Source organism: Colobus angolensis, unplaced genomic scaffold (genome assembly GCF_000951035.1).
Source record: "Colobus angolensis palliatus isolate OR3802 unplaced genomic scaffold, Cang.pa_1.0 Scaffold143, whole genome shotgun sequence".
Classification (NCBI taxonomy): Eukaryota; Metazoa; Chordata; class Mammalia; order Primates; family Cercopithecidae; genus Colobus; species Colobus angolensis.
In genome coordinates this window covers 4,558,623-4,581,240 of record NW_012114522.1, presented here as the reverse complement: position 1 = coordinate 4,581,240, position 22,618 = coordinate 4,558,623, and the positions used below count along the sequence as shown (strand labels likewise).

The following is a 22,618-nucleotide window of genomic DNA, read 5'->3' as shown; positions in this document are numbered from 1 at the left end:
TAAAAGGACCCCAGAAAGTTCCCTCACCCCTTCCACCACGTGAAAACACAGCAAGAAGTTGCCACCTCTGAACCAGGAAGCAGGCCCTTCACAGACACCAAATCTGTCAGGGCCTTGATCTTGGACTAGCCTCCAGAACTGTGAGAAACACATGTCTGTTGTTAATCAGTCTATGACATTCTGTTATAGCAGCCCAAATGGACTAAGATGGGGAATGAAGGAGTGGAAAGACGCTAATAAGGTACTTAGGACAAATCATTCTGATATGGTTTGGATCTGTGTCCTCACCCAAATCTCATGTCAAATTGTAATCTCCAGTGTTGGAGGTAGGACCTGGTGGGAGGTGATGAGATCCTGGGGGTGTTCTCATGAATGAGTGAGTTCTTGTGAGTTCTGGTTGTTTAAAAGTGTGTAGCACCTTCCCACTCTCCCTCCTCCTCCATCTGTGTGACTTTTCTGCCTCCCTTTTGCCTTCCATCATGATTGTACATTTTCTGAGGCCTCTCCAGAAGCCAAGGAGATGCCACTATGCTTGCTGCACAGCCTGTAGAACCATGAGCCACCAATGAAACCTCTTTTGTTTATAAATTACCTAGTCTCAGGTATCCCTTTATAGCAATGCGAGAACAAACTAATGCATCCTTCTCATGGAAATTGAAAGTGAAGGACAGTCCTTCCCTCCTATATTCCTGCTGACACTGGGTCCAATTCCAGCTTGTCCTGGTAAGAATAATCTTAATTATCCACTGTTCCCAGGACAGTATTTGATACTGATCTGGAGAAACATGTGACCTAGCCCCTGGCTCCATGAGGCACACCTGTCTGGAAAAGAGCCCCATATGATGGAATGAGTTAGGAGCAGAGTAGGGGAAGCAGTGGTCTTGCCACCCCATGACCCAGGGTGGAGGCAGCGCCATCCCTGGGCAGCTGCCTATTCTCAGTTCATTTTGCCTGTTGGAGCTTCATTGCCCTCAAAAGAGAATAGCTTAAAGAAGTAGGAAGACAAGGGGGCTCAGAGTGAAATCTACCTGGGGCTTGAATTCTGGCTCCAGGAGCTTGGATGAGACAGTCACTTTCTCAACTGTTTATACCGTGGATGGGATGACTAGACAATGTTCAGACAGGCCCTGCCCCAGCACACTCCTTCATCTATTGAGATTGCTCTGCCCCAAAAAGTTGGCCTCTGTTTGGCTTTCACGAATTCTCACCTGAGTGCATCTCATCAGCAGAATTGAAATCTCGGACAGAACCTTTGCTGCAAGAGAGTTAGAAAATGCATTTCCCCCTTCTGGCTCTTGTGGTACAGGAAGTAGCAAAGAAAGGAGTGGGAGAGGATGCTAAGTGTGAGAATCTAGTGTCCAACTTGGCACCTCCTGGAGTCATTGCAAGGAGCACATCATAATAGGGAAAGTGTTGCAAAAACTTCTCCAAAATGTTACTAATTGTGATTAATATGATTCATAAAATCACATGCTCAATACAGTGAGATAGAAAGGAAGTGTATTAGGGAGCCTTGGCTCTGCAGCCCTAATAAACGTCAAAAGCTACTGGCTTGACATTAAGAACCATAGACCTAGAGAAATGGTGGAATAAAACTAAAAATTTCTGAGCTCTCTCAAAAGCCTTGGACTGGGTGCTTTCCATGCAGCATGAGCTCAAACTGGAGGCACATGCCTGGCAGGTTTTATGAAATCAAAGGGCATGGGGGCACCGGAATTAGCTGGAGATGGAGGTGTCCTTCCCAAATCTCAGCGAAGGAGTTCAGTAAAGCCCAGAAATGTTGCATTTCTTGTCACTGGTTGTTTTCCATTCTTCACCTGTGCATGGGGGCAGCCTGGAGCAGACAGATGATTTTTTTAAGGCCCTGCATTCCCACCACATGACCAAGGTACAGAAGGAAGCCAAATTAAATGGAACAGGAAAAAAGAAATCAAAGGCTCATTTTATTCTTTATCAGGCAAAGACACGTGCTGAAAACATAGTCTTCCTACCGTCATAAGCCAAAAGAAGCTTGGATAAGCTAGTACCATGGAATTTGATTGGGTTTCTTTTTCCCTTTTGCCATTGTCCTGTGATAAGTTTGCTGTGATCTCCATGAAGATAAATGAGAAGAAAAGAATAGTTCTGTGTGATGCCCAGAATGTTTGATCCTGTGTCCAACAGCGGCAGCCAGTGTTACAATCAGCGCCCACAGCTCCAAAGTGCAATTATTATTAGCAGAGAGCCAGGGTTGCTGGAAATGGCCGGAGCCTACCAGGGGAGGGAGCTGCAGGGCCCACAGCCCTGATTCTCATCTCTTTTGGGCTTCCGCTGCTTCTTTGAAGCAACCCCACTTTGACCTCTGGCTTAGGCATAATTTGGGTCCTGTAAACCAGCTTAGATGGGGACAGATGTTCACCTGAGACTTATTCCAAATTCAAGAATGATGAAAGTGAAACAAGCCAGAGAATACTTGAAAGGAGACAACTGCTTGTAGAGTCCCTTTCATGCTAACTCTTGGTCTTCCTTCCTCTAGAGGGAGCTATATTTGCACCCACTCCCAGGAATTTCTAGGGAAGCATGGCACCCATAAAAGTGTTCACAAAAGGAGCAAGGCCTGCCCCTACAAGCAAATGTTCTTTTCTCCCAGGCTGTGGCCTTGGAGGTCCCAGTAAGACAGCTATACCAGGCTACAGCCAGGCTCGAATTCCTTTGATAAACACCACATGGGGTTATTCCATCAGGTTGCTGCAGTCTTAAAAGTCAAGAGTTAAAATGGAATGTTGTCAGTACTCCTGTGACTTATTACAATATCCCTACAAACAATAAGGAATGAAGAAAGGTGATAGGATTCGACTGCCCCAAGGTCTCTTTCATTTCTGGGTAGTTTACAAATAATAGAAATTTATTTCTCACAGTTCTGGAGGCTGGGAAGTTCAAGATCATGGGCAGATTCAGTGTCTGGTGAGGCCTGCTCTCAGCTTCCAAGTTGATATCTTATAGTTGTGTCCTCACATGGCAGAAGATGGAAGATCAAAACAGTGAATGCAGTGTGAGGCCTGTTTCATGAGGTGAATAATCCAATCACCTCCTAAAAGCCCTGTCTCTTTTTTTTTTTGAGACGGAGTCTCACTCTTATCGCCCAGGCTGGAGTGCAGTGGTGCGATCTCAGCTCACTGCAAGCTCCACCTCCCAGGTTCATGCTAGCCGTTCTCCTGTCTCAGCCTCCCGAGTAGCTGGGACTACAGGTGCCAGCCACCATGCCTGGCTAATTTTTTGTATTTTTAGTAGAGACAGGGTTTCACCATGTTAGCCAGGATGGTCTCGATCTCCTGACCTCGTGATCCACCCACCTCAGCCTCCCAAAGTGCTGGGATTACAGGCGTGAGCCACCACGCCCAGCCAGGGCCCCATCTCTTAATGTAGTTGGCCGTCTGAATCCATGGGTTCAATTCAACCAACTGTAGATTTAAAAAAAATGGTCAAAAATGATTTTGTAGCAGACAAAAAATAATGCAACAATAAAAAATAATACAAATACAAACAATATATACAACTAAAAATAGCTACTTGCATAACCTTTCCATTGTATTAGGCATTATCATTAATCTAGAGATAAAGTATGTGGGAGGTTGTACACAGGTTAAATGAAGTACTAAGAGATTTTATTTAAGAGGCTTGATGTCCACAGATTATGGTATTCCTGAGGTGTTCTGGAACCAGTTCCCCATGTGAATACTGAGGCATGACTGTAACTTATCACATCGGTGATTAAGTTTCAACATATGAATTTTGAAAAATACATTTAAACCGTAGCAGGAGTCCTCACCAAGAACCCAACCATGCTGGCACCCTGATCTCAGACTACTGGCCTTCAGAACTGTGGGAAAGAAATGTCTGTTGTTTAACTCACCCAGTTAAGGGCATTTTGTTGTAGCAACCCAAACTGACTAAGACTTAGAGATACCACTCTCTGTGGTAGTACATTTCCTGGTAGTGGAAGTATGAGCACAAAAACTAGAGTAGAAAAAGCTAGTCTATCAATAGTGTAAATTCTGGGTCAGTTTTGAAGAATTAGTGGAAATCTACCAGGAAGTCAAGAGGGAAGAACATTCCAAGGGGTGTCAAGGGCTTGGAGATGAGATGCATTTCCATGTGTTCAAAGAAAGGAGAGATGCATGTCTGGAGTACGGGGTACGTAAACAGGCCTGGGAGCATGATTATTGATTGTTGATACTCTATTAGCACTCGTATTAATGGGTCGTACACAATGTCCTGGTCTCCTTCTCTTTGATTTTTGGATGTTTTCAGTTTATGGAAAGTAAACCAGTTCATATTTTCACATTTTATAGTAAACTTTCATTCTCCTGAGAAGGAACTCATAGGAAATCTTCTTGGGCACTGATTTTCACTTTCCTACATCTTCGGTCACCCATTAGATGAGGCCCACTGGGAAGTCACAGCTTGTCACTTAGCACAGCCAGGGGAAAGCAGAAGTGGAATCCTGCTGTCTGTCATGCAGAATGTTGCCCACTGTACCTGAATTCCTGGGTGGAAACAGCATGTCTCTTCCAGAGCATCCCTGAAGGCCAGGAGCTAACAAGGTGAGGACCCAGCTCTGTAGGAGGAGAGTGGGACAGGGGGAAAAGCCCCACTCTGGCTTCAGCACATATCAGCCTTGAGACCTTGGTCCTGACACTAGTGACTGGAACCTCAGGTTATTCTTCTGTAAAGACAAGGATAGTAATACCCTCCTCTCAGGAGCACTTGAAGGATTAAGATGAGACTTGACATCTATTCCACACCAGTTATTAACCCTAAATAACAGTGGCTTCAAGGAGTCAGGGGTTGCATTTTTCCCCCTCTTTATGAGTGTCCCTACTTTGGTCCTTGCCCCTGTAATCCATTCACAGCAGCTGAAAGAGTATTCAAAATTGAATCCGATCATAGCGAAACCCTCTCACATGGAGTAAAAGCCACCGTCCTCTCTCAGCCCAGAAGGCCTGACACATTTTTCCCTTCCCTTCCTGAGCTCCTTTCCCACTCCCTCCCTTTTCCTCCCTGGCGTCTTTGCTGGCCCTTGTGTGCTGACGGTCCCCCTCTGCCAGCTGCCCTCTTCCTCCAGAGTTTTGAAACTGTGTTGACAGCTTGCTTTCCTCTTCAGATCTTTGCTCAAATGTCATGTTCTCAGTTCCTAACCATCCTGTCTAGCCCTATAACTACCCCACAAGGTCCCTATTAATATTAGCTTCTTCTTACAGATGAGGAATCTGAGGCTTTCAGAGCTTAAATAACCTGTCTAAGTCACATAGTCATTAAGTGTCTGCATCAGTTGGGATACCACCAGTGGAAAGGAACAAAGAGCCCAACTTAAACAGTCCTAAATAGTAAAGGGTATTTTTTAGCTGAAGTTCAGCGGAATGAGGCTTCAGGCAGGGTTTGATCAGGCTCTGGCACCGTTTCTCTGCTATACTTGAAGCTCTACCTTTTCCATGGACAGCCTACATCTTTATACTGTTTTTCCTTGTGGTCACAAATAGCTTCTGCAGTTCTAGGGAATCATACCCACACACGACACTGTCCAAAGACAAAGAATATCATTTTGGGTAGCTCCTGAAAAGTGGAAAATGATAAGAGAAATAACACTTAAAATTAACATATTATTTGCATTTTTAAAACTTCTTTATAGCAAAAGGCACTATAAACAAAGTCAAAACACAAACAGTAGGCTAGGAGAAAATACTTGCAACACACATAGCAGAGAAAAGGGCAAATGTATCTTGAAGACAAGGAGCTCCCAGTGAAAACTGACCAAGGTTCTGAGAGGCTGATCACATGGGAAACAGACAACCTTCTCTGCAGCGAGATAACATTTCTCACCATATAATTTGCAAAACATGAAATCACTGATAACGAGTGCTGCAAAGTGCAGAGAAATACACATCCCCTTACTCTGTTTATAGTGCCATCTATTATAACTTTTTAGAACATAATATGCATACCCCTGAACTCAGCAGTCCCACTTCTGTGGATTTATTCAGTTGAAATAAAAGTACTAATGTGTAAAGATATATTCAGGAATCCTTGTCACATATTCTGTAGTAACAAGACAAACAATTAAGCAAGCAAAGTTGGAAACAACATGAATACCCATAGTAGGGAATTGCTGGATAAATGATACAGTGTATGATACAAACATACTATGGAATATTGTGTAACTATAGGTCCATGGCTTCTTATCTGAAACCCTTGGGGCAGATATGTTTTCATAATTCAGAATTTTTTTCAGAAGTGAAAATTCATTTATATTAAATAATATATATGATAATAATATAAAATAACATGTTTAACATAATATGTAATAATATCTTAAATAATATATTTTTATACTATGTAATACTCCATAGAGGTTTGTGGGAACACCTTGTAATCAAATACATTAATATTTCTACAGCAAAACATGGATATTCATCCAAAATGGAATAAATAGAACTGAAAAAGAATGTTTCAGGTCAAATCTTACCACCAAAATAATTATGGAAAAAATTGGACTTAGAATGGAGGATAAAGGATTGTGGATGTCATAGGTAGACCTATGTATACTAGCTTGGGGGACGTTGGGGGGCATTCTGGGTGTACATTCTTAGGCACACTCCATGATACATGGCTAAATTCAAAAGTAACTTTTAGAGTGACCCGTGAAGTATGATCTCATTATTGCAAGAACAAACCAAAGCCCCCATATATATGGATATGCATTTGCATAAGCAAAGAGAAATCATGGAGGAGCTAGATGAATTGTGTGATTGATTACATGGGGGTGGGAGAGACATTGAGGGGCTTAAAGGGGTAACCCAAAAACATGTTTGTATTCTTTCACTTGTTTTAATGAGCTGGCATCACTTTCATAATGAAAATATCAAACTTTTGAAAGAGGGGGAAGGTGCAAGAAAACCAAACAAAAGCCATTTTTGAGAGCTTCATAGTCCTCTTGCAATGCTGACATGTGCCACCGTGTATGGAACTATGTGGGTGTGGGGCACAGTAATGACCACAGCATACACTCACCTTCACATGCCTCAAAGTGCAAAACAGTAATGAGTTTTCTTTCTTGTTGGTATTGGAAATAAGGGAATAGGAGGGTGCAGGGGATAGACTGATCCTCACTGGAGAAGATGGGTTTTGAGCCACTCTTTGGCAGGATAATAATGCTAAGAGCAAACACTTGTGAGAAGCTTCCCTACTTCCTGCATGTCAGCCTCACTCTAACTGTTTCATGCATATAAACTCCCTGATTTCTGCAACAGCCTTCTGAGATGGGTATTTTATTATCATCATCCCCATTTTATAGGTGAGGAAACTCAAGCCCAGGGAGATTAAGTTATTTGCCCGAGGTTATACAGCTACTCTCAACAAAGCTGAGGCCCAAACCAAGGCAGTCTGGCTCAGAGTGTGTGCACCCAACTACTACTACACACTGCCACTTTTCAGAAAGGACCATGGATGGTTGCATGGAGACATACCCATTGCAGCCACAGGGGGGCCTGAGGAAGCCCCAGAGTCTAAAGCAGCCAGGGTATGTTCTAGGAATGTTACCTATGTAGAAATACTGTGCCTCCCAGCAAAGACCTGGCTAGATGCCTTAAGCTTCATTCACAAGTACCTGAGAGGATTATGGATCCTCACTGAATCCTCACTGATGCACCTTGCTGCTGCATCTCACCTAGGATCACTGGACAGATAGCTGGCTGAGCAGCTTGCTCATACATCAGTGCTGGCAGTTGAGTCTGAGATTAGAGGGTTGTATGTTGCACTGCTGATGCTCTTTTTGTCCACTGTAGCTGATCGCATCGGGCATGCCCCTCCCATATGTAGTCCCATGGGCTTCTCAGCATGCCTCAATGCACCTGCTCCAGAATGTGTTTTCCCGTCTCTTGATGATACCATCCAAGTCCCTCAAAGTCAATTTTGCATGTGCCACCCATCTATGCATTTAAGTCCTACATCCCAAATGCCACTCTCAGGTTTGGTGAAAATCCAACCAGCCATTTTCACATGATGTGATGACAGACAAATAGAGAGAAATGTAATTGCAGTTATGGCTATTATCCAAGGCTCTCTGAGCTGGAGTTGTATGTGTACCAAATTCCCCAAAAAGCAAGTACTGACCAAAATTTCCCAAAAAACAAGTACTGACCATTTGGGTGTTTTCTTCCTCCCTGTCCCCTTCCTTCCTTCTCTTCTGTTTCCCTCCTTTACCTGCACATCACTGAATTTCCTTTCCTCCTTCTCTTTCCCTCTACCTTCCTTGTCATGTTTCTTGAACACTTACTTTGTAGGTGCACCCAGCCTATCCATGCCCATCTGCTGCCATCACTTCAGCCTGGATGAAAGGTGGTCTCATCTCCCCACCCTTCTCCCTACTAAATTCATCAACTACAGTACTGAGGTCGCCAGTGACCATAGTGGACCAACAGCAGAACAAGCAGTGTCCTCTGGGTGGGAGAATCCTTTACCCACCCCTGTCCCAGCCACGGCCCACCTACAGTTGTCCTGAGAGAAGGGGTCTGGAGTGACCTGTCTCATTTCTTTCCAGGAGCTTTAATTCTCCACATCAGTGTCTCCAAACTTTTAATCTGTAAAAAAACGTATCCTGCCCCTCAATATATTTAGGTAAAAATAATATGCATGTTATCAAATGAATTTACATTCTGAAACATGCACACAAAATAAACATTTGTAAAGTATCAGATAAGATAGTATTATAAATAGAAGTTATAACGTTTTCTTCCTGGTATCCCACCTTGCACACCACAGCTTTAAATAACCCAGCTGCCTGCAGACCATGCTAACTGGAGTTTCTGTTTCTGTATTTGCAGGACATGTTCACATTACAGACTTCAACATAGCGACGGTAGTGAAAGGAGCAGAAAGGACTTCCTCCATGGCTGGCACCAAGCCCTACATGGGTGAGTGTTCCAGGCCCCTTTCTTTTCATGTGATCAGGCTCAATGCCTAAGACTCAGCATCCTCTCTTGTTTCATCTGCCACTGCCCGCTGCCACACACCCTCCTCCCATGCTCCCATGAGGTTCCACAGTTCCCAGTAGATACAATGCTCTCTCGAAGCTCTGAACCTTTTCCAACCTGTCTCCTCTGCTAGACAACCCCTCCCCTCTTGGTTTTTCTAGAGAACTCCTGCTCAGCCAGAGAGCCATGGCTCAGGCTTGAGAGGGTGGCAAACAAAACAAGTATTTTCTTTTCTATTTACGTTCAGTATTTTCCAGAATTTAACTTGGTGGTGGCCATTCTAGGTCTATATTCTTCGGCACATGGTGTTCTTTCAATGTGCAGTTTTAAACGGTTTTTTTAAAGGAATTTTTATGGAATTATCATTTTTAGTATGCATTCTGTTCTCTTGCTTTTATTTTCTTGGTTATGGATGGCTCTTATCTGAATGCTGGATCTTCTTTGCCAATCTTCAACATTTCTCACTGTCCCTCAAATCTTTATTAGCTCTTCCTTCATTTCTTTAAAAATGTTCTCATTGTTATATTTCTCTTTCTCCCAAGGCATTATCTATTGTGTTTATTTATTTCATGCATTTTCTAGTGAAGTCTTCATTTCTGAAATCATTTTCCCTTGATTTCTTTCTCCCTAAGTTCTCTCACCTGATTTCTGAGTTTTTTATTCTAATTTATGTTGTTTTTCATGTCTTATATAGTTTTGTTAATACCTTTATTATGTGTTAATTCTGAATATCTATATTGTTATCAATTACTGTGTAACAAACTGTGTCAAAACATAGTGGTTTAGGACAATCACAATGTTATTTCTCGCAATTCTTTTGGTTGACCAAGTGTTTTCTCTTCAAGTTTGGCTGGGTTCACTCATGAAAATGCATTCAGCTGGTAGGTCAGCTGGGAGCTCGGTTCAGCTAGGACAGCTGAGATGAACATATCACTCTTTCTCTATGTGGTCTTTCATCATCAAAGTGGCTAGAGTGAACTTCCTCACATGCAGTTTCAAGATGGTAGAGTCAGTTCCCCCATGCTTATCAGGACTCTGCCTGCTTCACATTTCCTGATGTTCAGTTGGTCAAGGCAAGTCACATAGCCAACCACATGGAAGGGAACTGCATGGAGCATGGGTATCAGAAGACTGATGCATGGGGGAACCGTGAATGAAACAACCCATCACTGTGTCTTTTAACTCTTTTGAAACGTAGTCTATAGGTTCGTTCTGTTTTATCAGCACATTTTTCTGTGTGTTTGTATTGCAGTGATGTTATTCTGCTCTTCGTTCTCCTTTTACTTGTAATAACTTGGTATGGAATTTGACTTTGCTACTTTTCTGTTGCTCTTTTGTTTCAGTAATTGTTGATGATTACTAATATATCATATGCATGAGTTTTGTGCCTAGATAATCCACATTTACCATTACAAATAATATAAGAAATACATGTTTAAGGCTAGAAAATGTAATCAGTGCTGCACAAAGGTGCACAAACATTTACAGCTCAAATTTCTTCATATCTTTCTTCCAAAGGTTACTGCTTTTAATTTTTCCTTTTATTTTCCTTTTTCAAATGGAAGAAGGAGGCCTTAGGCAGCATAGAATCTGATAACTGGGTGAAGCATTTATAGGCGATACCAAACCAGAGGTGCAACTTTTGCTGCAGAAAACTAACCACTGGGATGAGGAGTCCACCATCTTGGCTGAACTCTGTGCTGCTCTCTGTCATTCAGCAGTGAAAATGCCCTGTTTCCAGTTTGGCCTCACTTACCTCTGGCCAGATTGTGCCTTATAGGGCACCGTATATTGAATTAAACAACCAAAATCTTTCTTCCCCAACCTCATAAACAGCACCTAAAACCGCCTGGAGGAGTTAAGAGTTGCACATGGGTATTGGAGTGGAGGAGGAGGCTTAGTTTGGACGTGGTGGAGGGTTTGAATTCCACATGGCCTGAGGAAGAAGAGACCTCCCTAAACCCTTGGCGAAACCTAAATTCCAATCTATCTTCATGAACACTAGGGTTTTGGGGATCCACTATAACCTTCTTATTATCTTCCTTACAGATTTAAAAAGATAGGACTATTTTCCTGGAAGGATAAATTCCACCTTTGGACTTGAGATCAAAATAGAGCCAGCTGAAGGGCCTCCAGCAAGAGAGAGGGGTAGAAATTGCTCATTTTATGTGAACTTTGTTTTTCTAAACTTTTAGAAGATGGTGTGGTTCAGGATCGCATTCCTAACTTAACAGACCTATCTCTTGTGTTGTTTTGTGAAGTGTCAAAATCTAAGGCAGCTTGCTATCCAGGTTTCCTGGCTTTGTTCTCCTCTCCCATTTTTATCTGGAGTTCCTGTTTCCTTTGTCTGTAGGATCCTTGTCCTGATGCATTTTGGTTCCCCTTTACAGAGTTTTCCTTTGCGGCTTTTTTCTGGAAGGATTTGTGACTGGGTAGATTATAGACTTTTGATGTCCCAGACTCTTCCACCTCCTTCAGAATTTATCAAGAGCCCTTTCAATGCCCCTGATACTAGACTGGGCAAACTCCTACCAGCTTCAGCTGCTGTGCTCAGAGTGGTCAGCTGTGTTTCCCAGTGAATACCTGCTGAATATCTTGGAGTTCTTTGTTTTCTGGTCCATAGAATGCTGCTTTGCTGCTTCTCTTGGTTTCTGTGTAGAAATCACTACCATACACTTCTGGTCACTGTTGGTGTTTTGCTCCTACCTACCTGTATTTTGAGGGTTGTGGGGACAACTTATTTTTGTAGCAAATGCATGCATGAGTTTTTGGTTTAGCAATCTATTTGCTCTGTTTCATATGCAGATTTGGTGAAATTCAAAATCTATACCATCATCTCTCTAGAATCCACTACTCATGTCGTTAATCTTTCATTTATTAAATACCTTGAATAAATAAAGTTTGGCTACAAATACCCTCAATGGTATAAACAATAGGCAACTTGCTTTTAAGTATTGACTACATGTCAGGCACTGAACTAAGTGCTTTCCACCTATAATTTAGTTTAACGTGAAGATAGGCCCATTAACTATAACCTATAACCTCTTCTAATGCCCTCGAACATGGGATAGACACAAGTATTTCTTTCCATTTTAGAGTTAAGGAAATGGAGGCTTAGGAGGTTGGGTGACTTCCCCATGTTGACATTGTTGGCAAGAGTCAGACCCAGGTAAATGTGACTCCAAAACCTAAGCTCTGAAGTACATCTCAACCTGGCCTGCCATGACAGCAACTCCTTTTTAGCAAAAATACCAGCAGATATCTATATAAGTGAATTCATTCACTTACAGGTAGTCTCATGGGAGCCTGAACACTTACTCCAACAAGGCTTTTTTTGTTGATGACCTTTCTGAGATCCCTTTCTGGAAGGATCTGGAGCTGGGGCAAATCTGACTGAAGAAGTCACTACCTTGAGATTCAAGAGAGATCAAATGGGCGGGATTCAGCAACTGATGGGATGGAGAATGGGGGCAAAGGTGACTTCCCAGGTCTCTGGATTTTGCAGCAGAGTGGTGCTCACTCTGTAGGGGACACAGCAAGAGCAGTAGGTTTGTGGAGTGGCGTGATGCGGACTGGACATGTGGATGGAAAACCTGCTGGCACTGAGATGCAGCACAGCCAAGGAAGTGGGCGGGATACCCCAAGGAAGATGCAGGAAGGCAGAGAACCGATTCCAAGGCTCAAGAATGCCGTGCTGGAATGGGCACATGGAGGCTGAGAGGGACATCCCACAGGGGAGTGCCAAGAAGAGAGACATGAGGTAAGGGCAGCAGGTCCCATTAGAAGCCTCCTCGTATTCCTACAGATTCGTTCTGACTGCTTTCACACTGTTTCCAAAAAGCAAATTGATGTCAAGGAGTATAGATCCTGGACCACTGGAGAAGTTCAGGACAGTTTTTGTTTTTGTTTTGTTTTGTTTGAGACAGAGTTTCACTCTTGTCACCCGGGCTAGAATATAATGGCATGATCTCGGCTCACTGCAACCTCTGCCTCCCAGGTTCAAGCGATTCTCCTGCCTCAGCCTCCCAAGTAGCTGGGATTATAGGCACGTGCCACCACGCCTGGCTAATTTTTGTATTTTTAGTAGAGACGAGGTTTTATCTCATTGACCAGGCTGGTCTTGAACTCCTGACATTAGGTGATTCATCTGCCTCAGCCTCCCAAAGTGCTGGGACTACAGGCGTGAGCCATTGAACCTGGCCACGTTCAAGGCAGTTTTCTACCAGCCCTGATGTCTCTGTCTGCACGTGGCGCCATGCCTGACAGACTCACCCGAGCCTCCTCAAAGGCTCTACTTGGGCTTGCTGGCCCCGCTCTCTGCCTCACACTGTCTGAGGCAGCCCAGTCCAGGTTCTTGGTCTCCAGGAAAGCAGAGCCATGGGGACCCAGCTGGGCACTCTCCTTCATGGCCCTGCTTTCTAAAGGGAGAAGAAATCTGGCCTGTATTGGGACCTCGCTACCTGCCTGTCTTCACATTTAATCCTCAGGAGATTCACACGACGTTTCTACATCTCTCTTATTTTATGTGTGAGGAACCTGAGGTCTGGAGAGGTTAATTAGCCTGCCCAGGGCCACACAGCTCGTCAGCGAAGGAGCCAGAATTTGAAGCCAAGTCTATTTGCATCTGAAGTCTATGCCTTTTGCCGCTACAACAAGCTGCCTTTTTGACACTGAGCTCCTGAATTATAAAGATGACTTTCTCAGCCAAGAGATAAGTTCATTGTCCCAGCTGTAGGTGAGAGTTGGGGCTACTGATGTCCTTCCAATTAGAAAAGCTTCAGGCCTGACTTAATGGCCAAATGCACAGAAGAGATTTTTATAGGCTTTAGAGGACACAGCTCATTTTTCCAAATGGTTATATTTTCAGACATTGTGGTTGGCAAACAGTACCAGTCTGTGGGAATTTAGTGGGGAAGATGGGGTTAAGGGAGAGCTCTCTCAATAAAGTCAAATCTTGCAGCTCCTGGGGCTGTAAATTCCTAATGCCAAGTGGCAGGTTTGTTTATTTCACTCACTTGAGCTGTTCAGTTCAAAGGCCCAATAACAAGTTCCCAGAATGTTCCCCACACAGATTCAGAAAATGGGCTGATGAGTAAGCTCCCAGAGGTAACTCACAAAAGATGATCCCGGAAGAAAAATTTGCATAGGGCTGAATTTTCATTAATTAAAAGAGCAGATGGAATTTGCAATTGGAGAAAAAAAAGATCTCTCTAAAATGTGCCAGATTAGAAGTTCCAGCAGCCACGCGGGGCTTCAGAGTTTATTAATTTGAGGTGAAATGAAGAGCAGGGCATTCATTCAGTAGACATTTGCAGAGTGTTTAGGAGGTACAGGGCTTAGTTAGGCACTGGGGCTGCAGAGGGAAATACTGCTCTCCCAGTCCTCAGGCAGATCGTATGAACATAGTTGTACACAGGTCACAGTCAAGGAGGACGATGGTGTGGCTACTGGAAGGAGGTGCTTCTGGCATGAAAAGGGGGAGGTGAGATCGTTTTGGACAGTTTTAAGACCGGTTCCCGGAGAAGGTGACAATCTGAATTAGGCTTTAAGGAGGTGCTCTGTTGGGTAACGATACAGAGAGGACATTTACACAGATGGAACAGCCCATACAAAGGCATGGAAGAGTGAAGCACCATTGTGTGAAGGGAGAACTTGGCAGCTCCATTGTTTTACAGCTTCTTGGACAAGAGGAGGTGGGGAGGGAGAGAGGAGACAGGCCAAAGCACAGGAGTCTTGAATGCTATGGTAAGAGCCCAGGGAACCAGTGGAAGGTTCAGTGCTGGAGACCACTGAGATCAGACTCATAGGATTAGGGCCTCAAGAGTGGTGACCTTGGAGAAATAGATGAGTAACAGGAAAGCATTAGGGGTCAGGCTCACGGGGGATGGGTCCAGGTGAAGTGTGGGCTTCAGCATGGGGCAGTTGGGTGTCTTCCACTTAGTGGCTGAGTGAACCCGGGAGAATCTCATTATCAGACATAGTGCGCATAAAGCACTTACCATGATGAACACTCAGGAAATGTTGGCCACTGAACCACAGGACCTCTCAGAATCCTCGTCTGAGAAATGGGATTAGGGGTTTATGTAGTCAGCCTCAGGAGGTTGCTTTGAGGATTTATTGACATTAAGTATGGACAGCAAGGTAACTACTCAGAACCAGTAGCCAGTATTAATGTTGTTCTGATTGCTAATAGTTCAATGATTATTTGGTGTATGCCAAAGACTGGGAACACAGGACTAACTTCAACATTCCCCTGCCTTATGGAACTCACACTCCAGTTGTGGAAACAGACTAACCAAATCCTAGTTCCCTGCAGGGGCTCAGTTGGCCAGGGGATGGTGGGTGCTTTAGGGAGATGATAGGGCTGTTGCACTGTCAGCACTCACCAAATGTCAGTTCCCTTCCCCCAGGACACTGCAGTGAGCACAGAGGGATGGTGGTGGTGATGGCAGCAATGGCCTGTCTGCAGTCGGGGAGGTGCAGCCAGGGCTCTGTGCTCCACAGAGCCAACAGGAGCCAGGAACAGGTGGAAGCCCCGCAGCCCCCTTCTGAGTTGGAGAGGTGGGATCCCTGCCCTCCTGGGTGCAGCTGTAGCTGCTCAGCTGCAGCTGCAGACCTGGGCATCCCTGTGCTCTCAGGGAAACCCCATTCCCCACCGTAGGCTCAGGGGCACCTGTTCCTGCTGCCTGGACTCTCCCTGCTCCTGGTACCCACTCTGATTTCAGAGTGGGGTTGTGGCCAAGCCTGGGTACATACCAGCTAGGCATGCACATACTCAGGGCAGCACTGACATGGCACCCCCCTGCTACCTTGGCCCCCTCCAGATATTGGGAACTGACAAGCATGAGAGGGAGACTGAAGGGGTGCTGAGGATGGCTCATAGCTGGCCTGCAGGAGCCCATCAACACAAATATAAACCCGGGAGGCGGAGCTTGCAGTGAGCTGAGATCCGGCCACTGCACTCCAGTCTGGGCGACAGAGCAAGACTCCGTCTCAAAAAAAAAAAAAAAAAAAATCAATTGCTGGGTGCCAGGGACTGGGAATGAGGAACTTTTGCGGGGGTGATGCCTGGGCACCATGAACAGTGGCAGGAGGCAGACAGGCTACTGGGTGGAAAGGAGTGGGTCCCCATGAAGCCCCACTTTCAAGCCAGGGATGGTCTGAAGCCTGAGGGCTGGGCTGCTAGTTCTGCTGACCAGAGTAAGAACTTGTGATGCTTTTTCCAGGCCCACCCATGGCCACCCATGGACAATCACCACGTACTTTCTTCCCTCTGAAGCCCATAAAAACCCCAAACTAAGCAAGACTGGGGCAGATGTTGGGACAACCTGCTTGCAGAGAGGAGCTACCCACTGTGGGTGTCCTCGCAGCTGACAGCTGAACAGACATCTGCACAATCTGTCTGTGGAAAGGAGCTACACACTTCAGGTCTCCTGAGAGCTGTAGTGTAGCTCAATAAAGCACCTCTTTGCTTTGCTTACCCTCCAGTTGTCCATGTACCTCATTCTTCCTGGACACAGGACAAGAACTCGGGACCTGCCGAATGGTGGGAGTGAAAGAGCTGTAACACAAACAGGGCTGAAATATGCCCCCCACCTACTCACCACGTTGTGAACACAAGGAGAGAAGGAGAGAAGAACTGTAGCCCTTCAGGGAGCCCAGTCTTAGGAGCTCCCCAAGCCAGGGCTGTGATGCCTTCTTTGGGGCTCTGCAGTTCCTGGCATCTCCAAGCTTCTGGGCACCACCACGTTCCCCAGTGCCCACAGTGAAAGCCACTCGCAGTATGCCTGGTCCAGCTGCAGCCTTGCAGGGAACTGGCACTCATGCCAATGTCTGGAGCTGTCCACCCCACCACAGCCAGCATGCGTTCCTGTGTGCAGAGCCCGGACCCCCATGCTCGCTCACTCATGCAATCCTCACTGCTCTGTGCCTGGCTTGCCCTTGGCAGGCATGGGATCTGGGCCGGTAGCACAAGCTGAGTGCAGCCTGCCAAGCCGAGAGAGCAGAATGAACCATTCAGGCCCGAGGAAAAACTCAGGTGAAGGCGCCACCAGCCACAGAGGTTTCCGGCTGGGGAAGCAACACCCCAAGGATCCCATGACAGTGGGGCCACCATGGCAGTGCTGTGCTCTCCTTGTAGATATTATTGGGGCCAGGGAAAGTGAAGTTTGCTTCCCAGAGAAAGTGGCAAAGCCAGCATTCGGCCCTAGGTCAGTGAGGCTCCACTGCCCATTATGTTTCCTGAGAACCATTCATTCATTCATTCATTCATTCATTCATTCATTCATTCATTCAACAGAGATTTGCTGAGCACCTTCGACATGCTAGGCAGTGTTCTATGAGCTGAAAATGCATGTGTGAATAAAACAGAAAGTATTCCTGCCCTCATTGGTTTGGCTGTTTGTGAGGGAAACAGTCACTTTAAAAATCACCAAACTGATAAATATGTAGTTTGAGATGCTTAGTTTTGAGGAATAATTTTCATGCAGTAAAATGTACTTTTTTAGTGTATAGTTCTCTGAATTCAGACAAACACATACAGTCATAGATAAACACCACCACGATAAAGATATAGATGGGTTCCATCACCCCCGCAAAAGTTCCTCATTCCCAGTCCCTGGCAACCAGCAATTGATTTTTTACCCCATGATCTTGCCTATTCCAGAGAGTCATATAAATGAGATCATATTGTATGCAGCCTTTTGAATGTGGCTTTTTCACTTAGAATGATGTATTTGAGACTTACTCATGTCATGTGTATCAGTAGTGCCTCCCTATTGCTGGATATACATACACATGTTTATCTGTTCATCAGTTGAGTGGCACTGGAGTTGTTTACAGTTTTACATATTTATGAATAAAACCATTATGGACATTTGCATATAGGTTTTATATGAGCTGAAATTTCCATTTCTCTGGAATAATTACCTAGAAGTAGGACTGCTGGATCATTTGGTATGAAACTGCGAAATTGGTTTCTAGAATGGCTGGACCACTTTACATTCCCACAAGCAGCAAATGAGAGACCCAGTTGTTCTGCATCCTCCCCAGGACTTGGTATTGTTCTGTCGTTGAGGTCATTAGGCATTCTAACAGGTCAGTCATGATTTCAACTTGCAAATTCCTAGTAACTAATGGGGTTGAGCATCTTTTCACTTGCCGATTTGACATCCACATATTTTCTATGTGGAATATATGTTCAAGTCATTTGCCCATTAATTTATTGGATTATTTTGGCCAGGCACACTGACTCATGCCTGTAATCTCAGCACTTAGGGAGGCTGAGGCGGGCAGATCACTTGAGACCAGGATTTCAAGACCAGCCTGGCCAACATGGAGAAACCCTGTCTCTAGTAAAAAATACAAAAAATTAACTGGGTGTGGTGGCATGCATCTGTAATCCCACTTACTCAGGAAGCTGAAGCCCAGGAGGCAGAGGTTGCAGTGAGCCAAGATCGCACCACTGCACTCCACCCTGGGCAACAGAGCGAGACTCCATCTAAACAACAAAAAATCCATCCTTAAATGTATGACTGTATTTGCAAAGAAAATGTGAAAGGATATACACCAAACTATTTACAGTACGAACCTCATGCCCAGGAGGCAGAGGTTGCAGTGAGCCAAGATCGCACCACTGCACTCCACCCTGGGCAACAGAGCGAGACTCCATCTAAACAACAAAAAAAAAAAAAAGAAAGAAAAAAAACATTTACTGGATTATTTTATTTTATTACATTTTGAGAGTTTTAAAATATATCCTGGATAGAATTCCTTTATCAGATATATATTCTAAAAATATTTTCTCCAAGTCAGTGGCTTGTCTTTCTATTAGCTTAAAAGAGTCTTCTTAAATTTATTTTTATTTGCTTGATTATTCAAGTGAAGCAGTGGGACTGCTAAAGGAACAAAGAAATTTGTTACCAGTTGTGATCAATTAGTTATAAACACCACTGTACTTAGACCAATTTAAGAGTCTTTTCTAAAAGAAGTTTTATATTATGATGTCAGCTGTAAGGTTTTTGCAGTGCTTCATAACGTGAAGAAGTTCCCTTCTACTTCCAGTTTATTCAGTTTTTTTAAATCATAAATGCATGTTGAATTTGGTCACATGGCATTTCTAAATCTGTCGAGTTAATCCTGTGGTTTCTCTTCTATAGTCTGTTGAAATACTGCTGACTGACTTTGAAATGTTGCACCAGCCTTACCTTCCCAGAAGAAACCCTGTTTACTCATAATGTATCTTTTACATATAATCCTGCAATCAGTGTACTAATACCTTGTTCATAATATTTACATGTAGGTTCTTGAGGAATTTTTGTCCGTAGTTCTATTTTCTTGTAACAACTTGGTGTGGTTGATATTTAGACCACTTATATTTAATGTAATTATTGAGATAATTTTATTTAAATCTACTATCTTGCCTTTTCTTGTGTTTATTTCGTTTGGTCTTTGTTCCTCTTTTTCTTCCTTATTTTGGATTAGTTGATCCTTACTTATGATCCACTTTAACTTCTCCATTAGCTTAGTATTTATACCTCTTTAAAAAACAATATACTTCTTCAATTAATCAGAAAACACCTTAAAATCTGTTACAGCATGTGTAATCTTATACCCAAATTCATTATATTCATCCCTTTTTACTATAAATATATAATTCATTGAATTTATTTTTGCTTTAAATAGTCAATTATATTTTGTAGTGGTTAAAACTTAAAAAAACTTTACATTTACCTTCTTTTTGCTATTTTCATATTCTTTCTTTGTGTAGCTTCAATTTTCTAGCAGTTATTGTATTCATTCTACCTGGAGGACTTCCTTTAACAATTCTGACTATTAAAATCTACTGGTAGTGAATTCTTTCTTTTTTTGGTTTGCTTATATAAGGAAAAGAATCTTTATTTCCTTATATTGTTACAAGATATTTTAATTGGATACAGAACTCTGGGTTAAGAGGGTGTTTTTTTTTTTTTTTCCTTAGTCACTTAAATATTGCCAGTCCATTGCCTCTGATTTGCAGTGTTACTGACAATAAATCTGCTGTAATTCCTATCCCTGTTCCTCTGTAGGTAATATGCTTTTTTCCTTCAGCTGACTCCAAGATTTTCTCTCTCTCTTTGGTTTTAGATATGATGTACCAAGCCATATTGGATTTTTTTTCTTTTTGATGTTTACTCTGGTTGGTGTTTTCTGAGCTTTTTGGATATGTGGTTTGATTACTCATCATTTTTAGAAAATTCTTGGTCATTATCTCTGCAAATATATATATTTTTGACCCATTCTCTCTCTACTCTGTTTCTGGAATTTCAAAACCAGAGGTGAGATCTTTGATATTTTCCCTCACAATATTTGCATGCTCTATTCTCCCTATCCCCCACCACACTTTTGTCTCTTAGTGTTTCACTTCAGGCAATTTCTTTTGACCTATCTTCAAGTCTATTGATAAACCTATTGGAAGCATTCTTTTATCTCTGGCACTATGTTTTGGCATTTGTTTTTAGCATTTCCGTCTGCTTTTATAGTTTCTATCTTTCTGTTGAAATCCCCGTCTGTTAATGCATGCTGTCTACCTTTCCACTAGAGCCTTTGAAATGTTTTAAATTCCTTGTTAGGTCTGACATCTAGTTCATATCTCAGTATGATTCTATTGATTTCTTTGTCTCTTCACAATGAGTTTTTGTTTTTTTGTCTTGTGTCCAATAATTTTTTATTAAAATATTTGCATGATATAAAGGAAAATGTTTAGGCCTGGAAATTGACATGTTTCTTTTACTACTTCGCATTTAGTTGTTTTTTTTTTTTTTTTTGGAGGAGGTAGCATTGAGTCAATCTAATTATGAGTTTAGCTTGTCTTGACTTTTGTTGTTCTGTGGTTATTTTCAAAAGATCAGCTTTAGAGTTCAGTTTCAGTGTGGTTACCAAAGTGTTATCCTCGATGTTCCTGTTCCACTTTTGACTTAGTGTTTCTCTGTGAATCTGTGCCTTAAATAGGGTCTCTCTCTAAGCTCCTGTTCCCTAGCAATAGGCTTCTGTTGCTAGTTCCTTGCCACTTGCTGATGTGGCAGGGGGTGGGGACAGTAAATGTCCTTTGCTGCTTTGGTTCAGGCTGTCTTAGGTAGGCTCTGTGTCAGTGGGTCTTGGGGATCTTAGGTGTATTTCACATTGATCCTATCTTTCTCCAGCAATAGGAAAACACTAATGGTCTGATCCCAAGATCTTGGCAAGGAAATGAAACTGCATTTGCTAAGGCCCTGAGGCAAAAGAAGCTTGGCCCGTGGAACCAAAAGAAAACTAGTGTGACCTGAGCAAATTCAGCAAGAAAGATAACCCTTGAGAGACGTGTAGGGGCAGATTATGTGTTACCTGTGTGCTGCATTATAATTTTTGTTTTTTTATAGCAAGTTAAATGGAAAATTTTAAAGAACATCAGTTGTCTTGGATAAATAGAGAATTTGGAATCCTTTAAGAGAGTGGTACTGGATAAACTAACTTTTCTATCATCTCATATGCTATTTAGAATTTCATCTCAAGTTTCACATATTGACTGTAAAATGCACGGACTCTAATTCTGTGCTTCCATTTAGAATATCATTTCTCCATGAAAACTTCCAAAAGTCTTTTTTTTTTTTTTAATTTACTAGTTGAATCGGATGCATTTCACATGAAGTATCTTTCTGGTACTGGTACATCATTTATTTCTGCCCTTTATCAGAGCTTACCTATTTACTCATTAGCCAGTTAAGCATTCTTTCCTCTTCTTCTTCCTATGCATACCTGTGAAATACTAATGGTCAACAGCTGAGCAGTTTCTTGCATACATTAGTGAAATGGGTTTTCTATTGCTAGCAATGTTACTAGCATCTCCCCAAAAAGAAAAATTATCAGACTCATGCAGTGGTTTCATGTTATCTCAAATTAATATTTAAGCAGGTGACACCTGAGTTCATCTGAGTAGCCGAGAGCCAAAGAAATACAAATTATACCCCAAAGGATTAAGAGAGAGGCCAGGCATGCTACTTATCTCTTCTTTCCACAGCTTCTCAGCGCACTTGAATGCAATGAATTATGGCAGAGCTCTTGAATCATTTGGGGGAACATGTACAATATGTGCCTTGATGAGTTGGGCTTCCATTTATGCATTCATTTCATTGTCCATTCAGTAATAATGAATTACTATAACAAAAACTAGCTAACATCTGTTGAGAACTTACTTTGTGTCAACCTCTGAAGTAAATGTGTCACATAAGTTGTCTCATTATGGGGTAAGGGCTATTATTATTCCATTGAATCTGAAACTCAGAGTTAAATGCTTGCCCAGTGACAAACAGCCAGCAAAGGTACCCATTGAGATTCAAAGCCAGGACGCTGTGACTTAAGTTATTTGCCACTATGACACATTAAGCATCTACTTCTAGATCAGCCATGTGCTAATCCTTTGAATCTGGAGCTGACTTAGTCATGTCCCTGCCTTCAGAGAGCTCACCACCCAGTGGGGGAGATGGACATGTATACTATTAATTAAAATAGAGCATGATAAGTGCTGTAAGGGAGAAATGAGCAAAAGTTTAGTGAGAATCTAGGCCATAGATTGATGTATTAGTAATTTGCCAGGA

The 22,618-nt window shown here is 42.9% G+C and overlaps 1 protein-coding gene across 2 annotated transcripts in view; it reads left to right on the top strand.

The window, feature by feature from the left end:
* Positions 1-22,618, top strand: part of STK32B (serine/threonine kinase 32B) — a 423,981-nt gene that overhangs the window by 330,670 nt on the left and 70,693 nt on the right. For both annotated transcript variants that reach the window (XM_011935426.1, XM_011935425.1), the window contains exon 6: positions 8,859-8,948. In XM_011935426.1, coding sequence (XP_011790816.1) covers positions 8,859-8,948 — 90 coding nt within the window. The remainder of the gene's footprint in view (positions 1-8,858; positions 8,949-22,618) is intronic.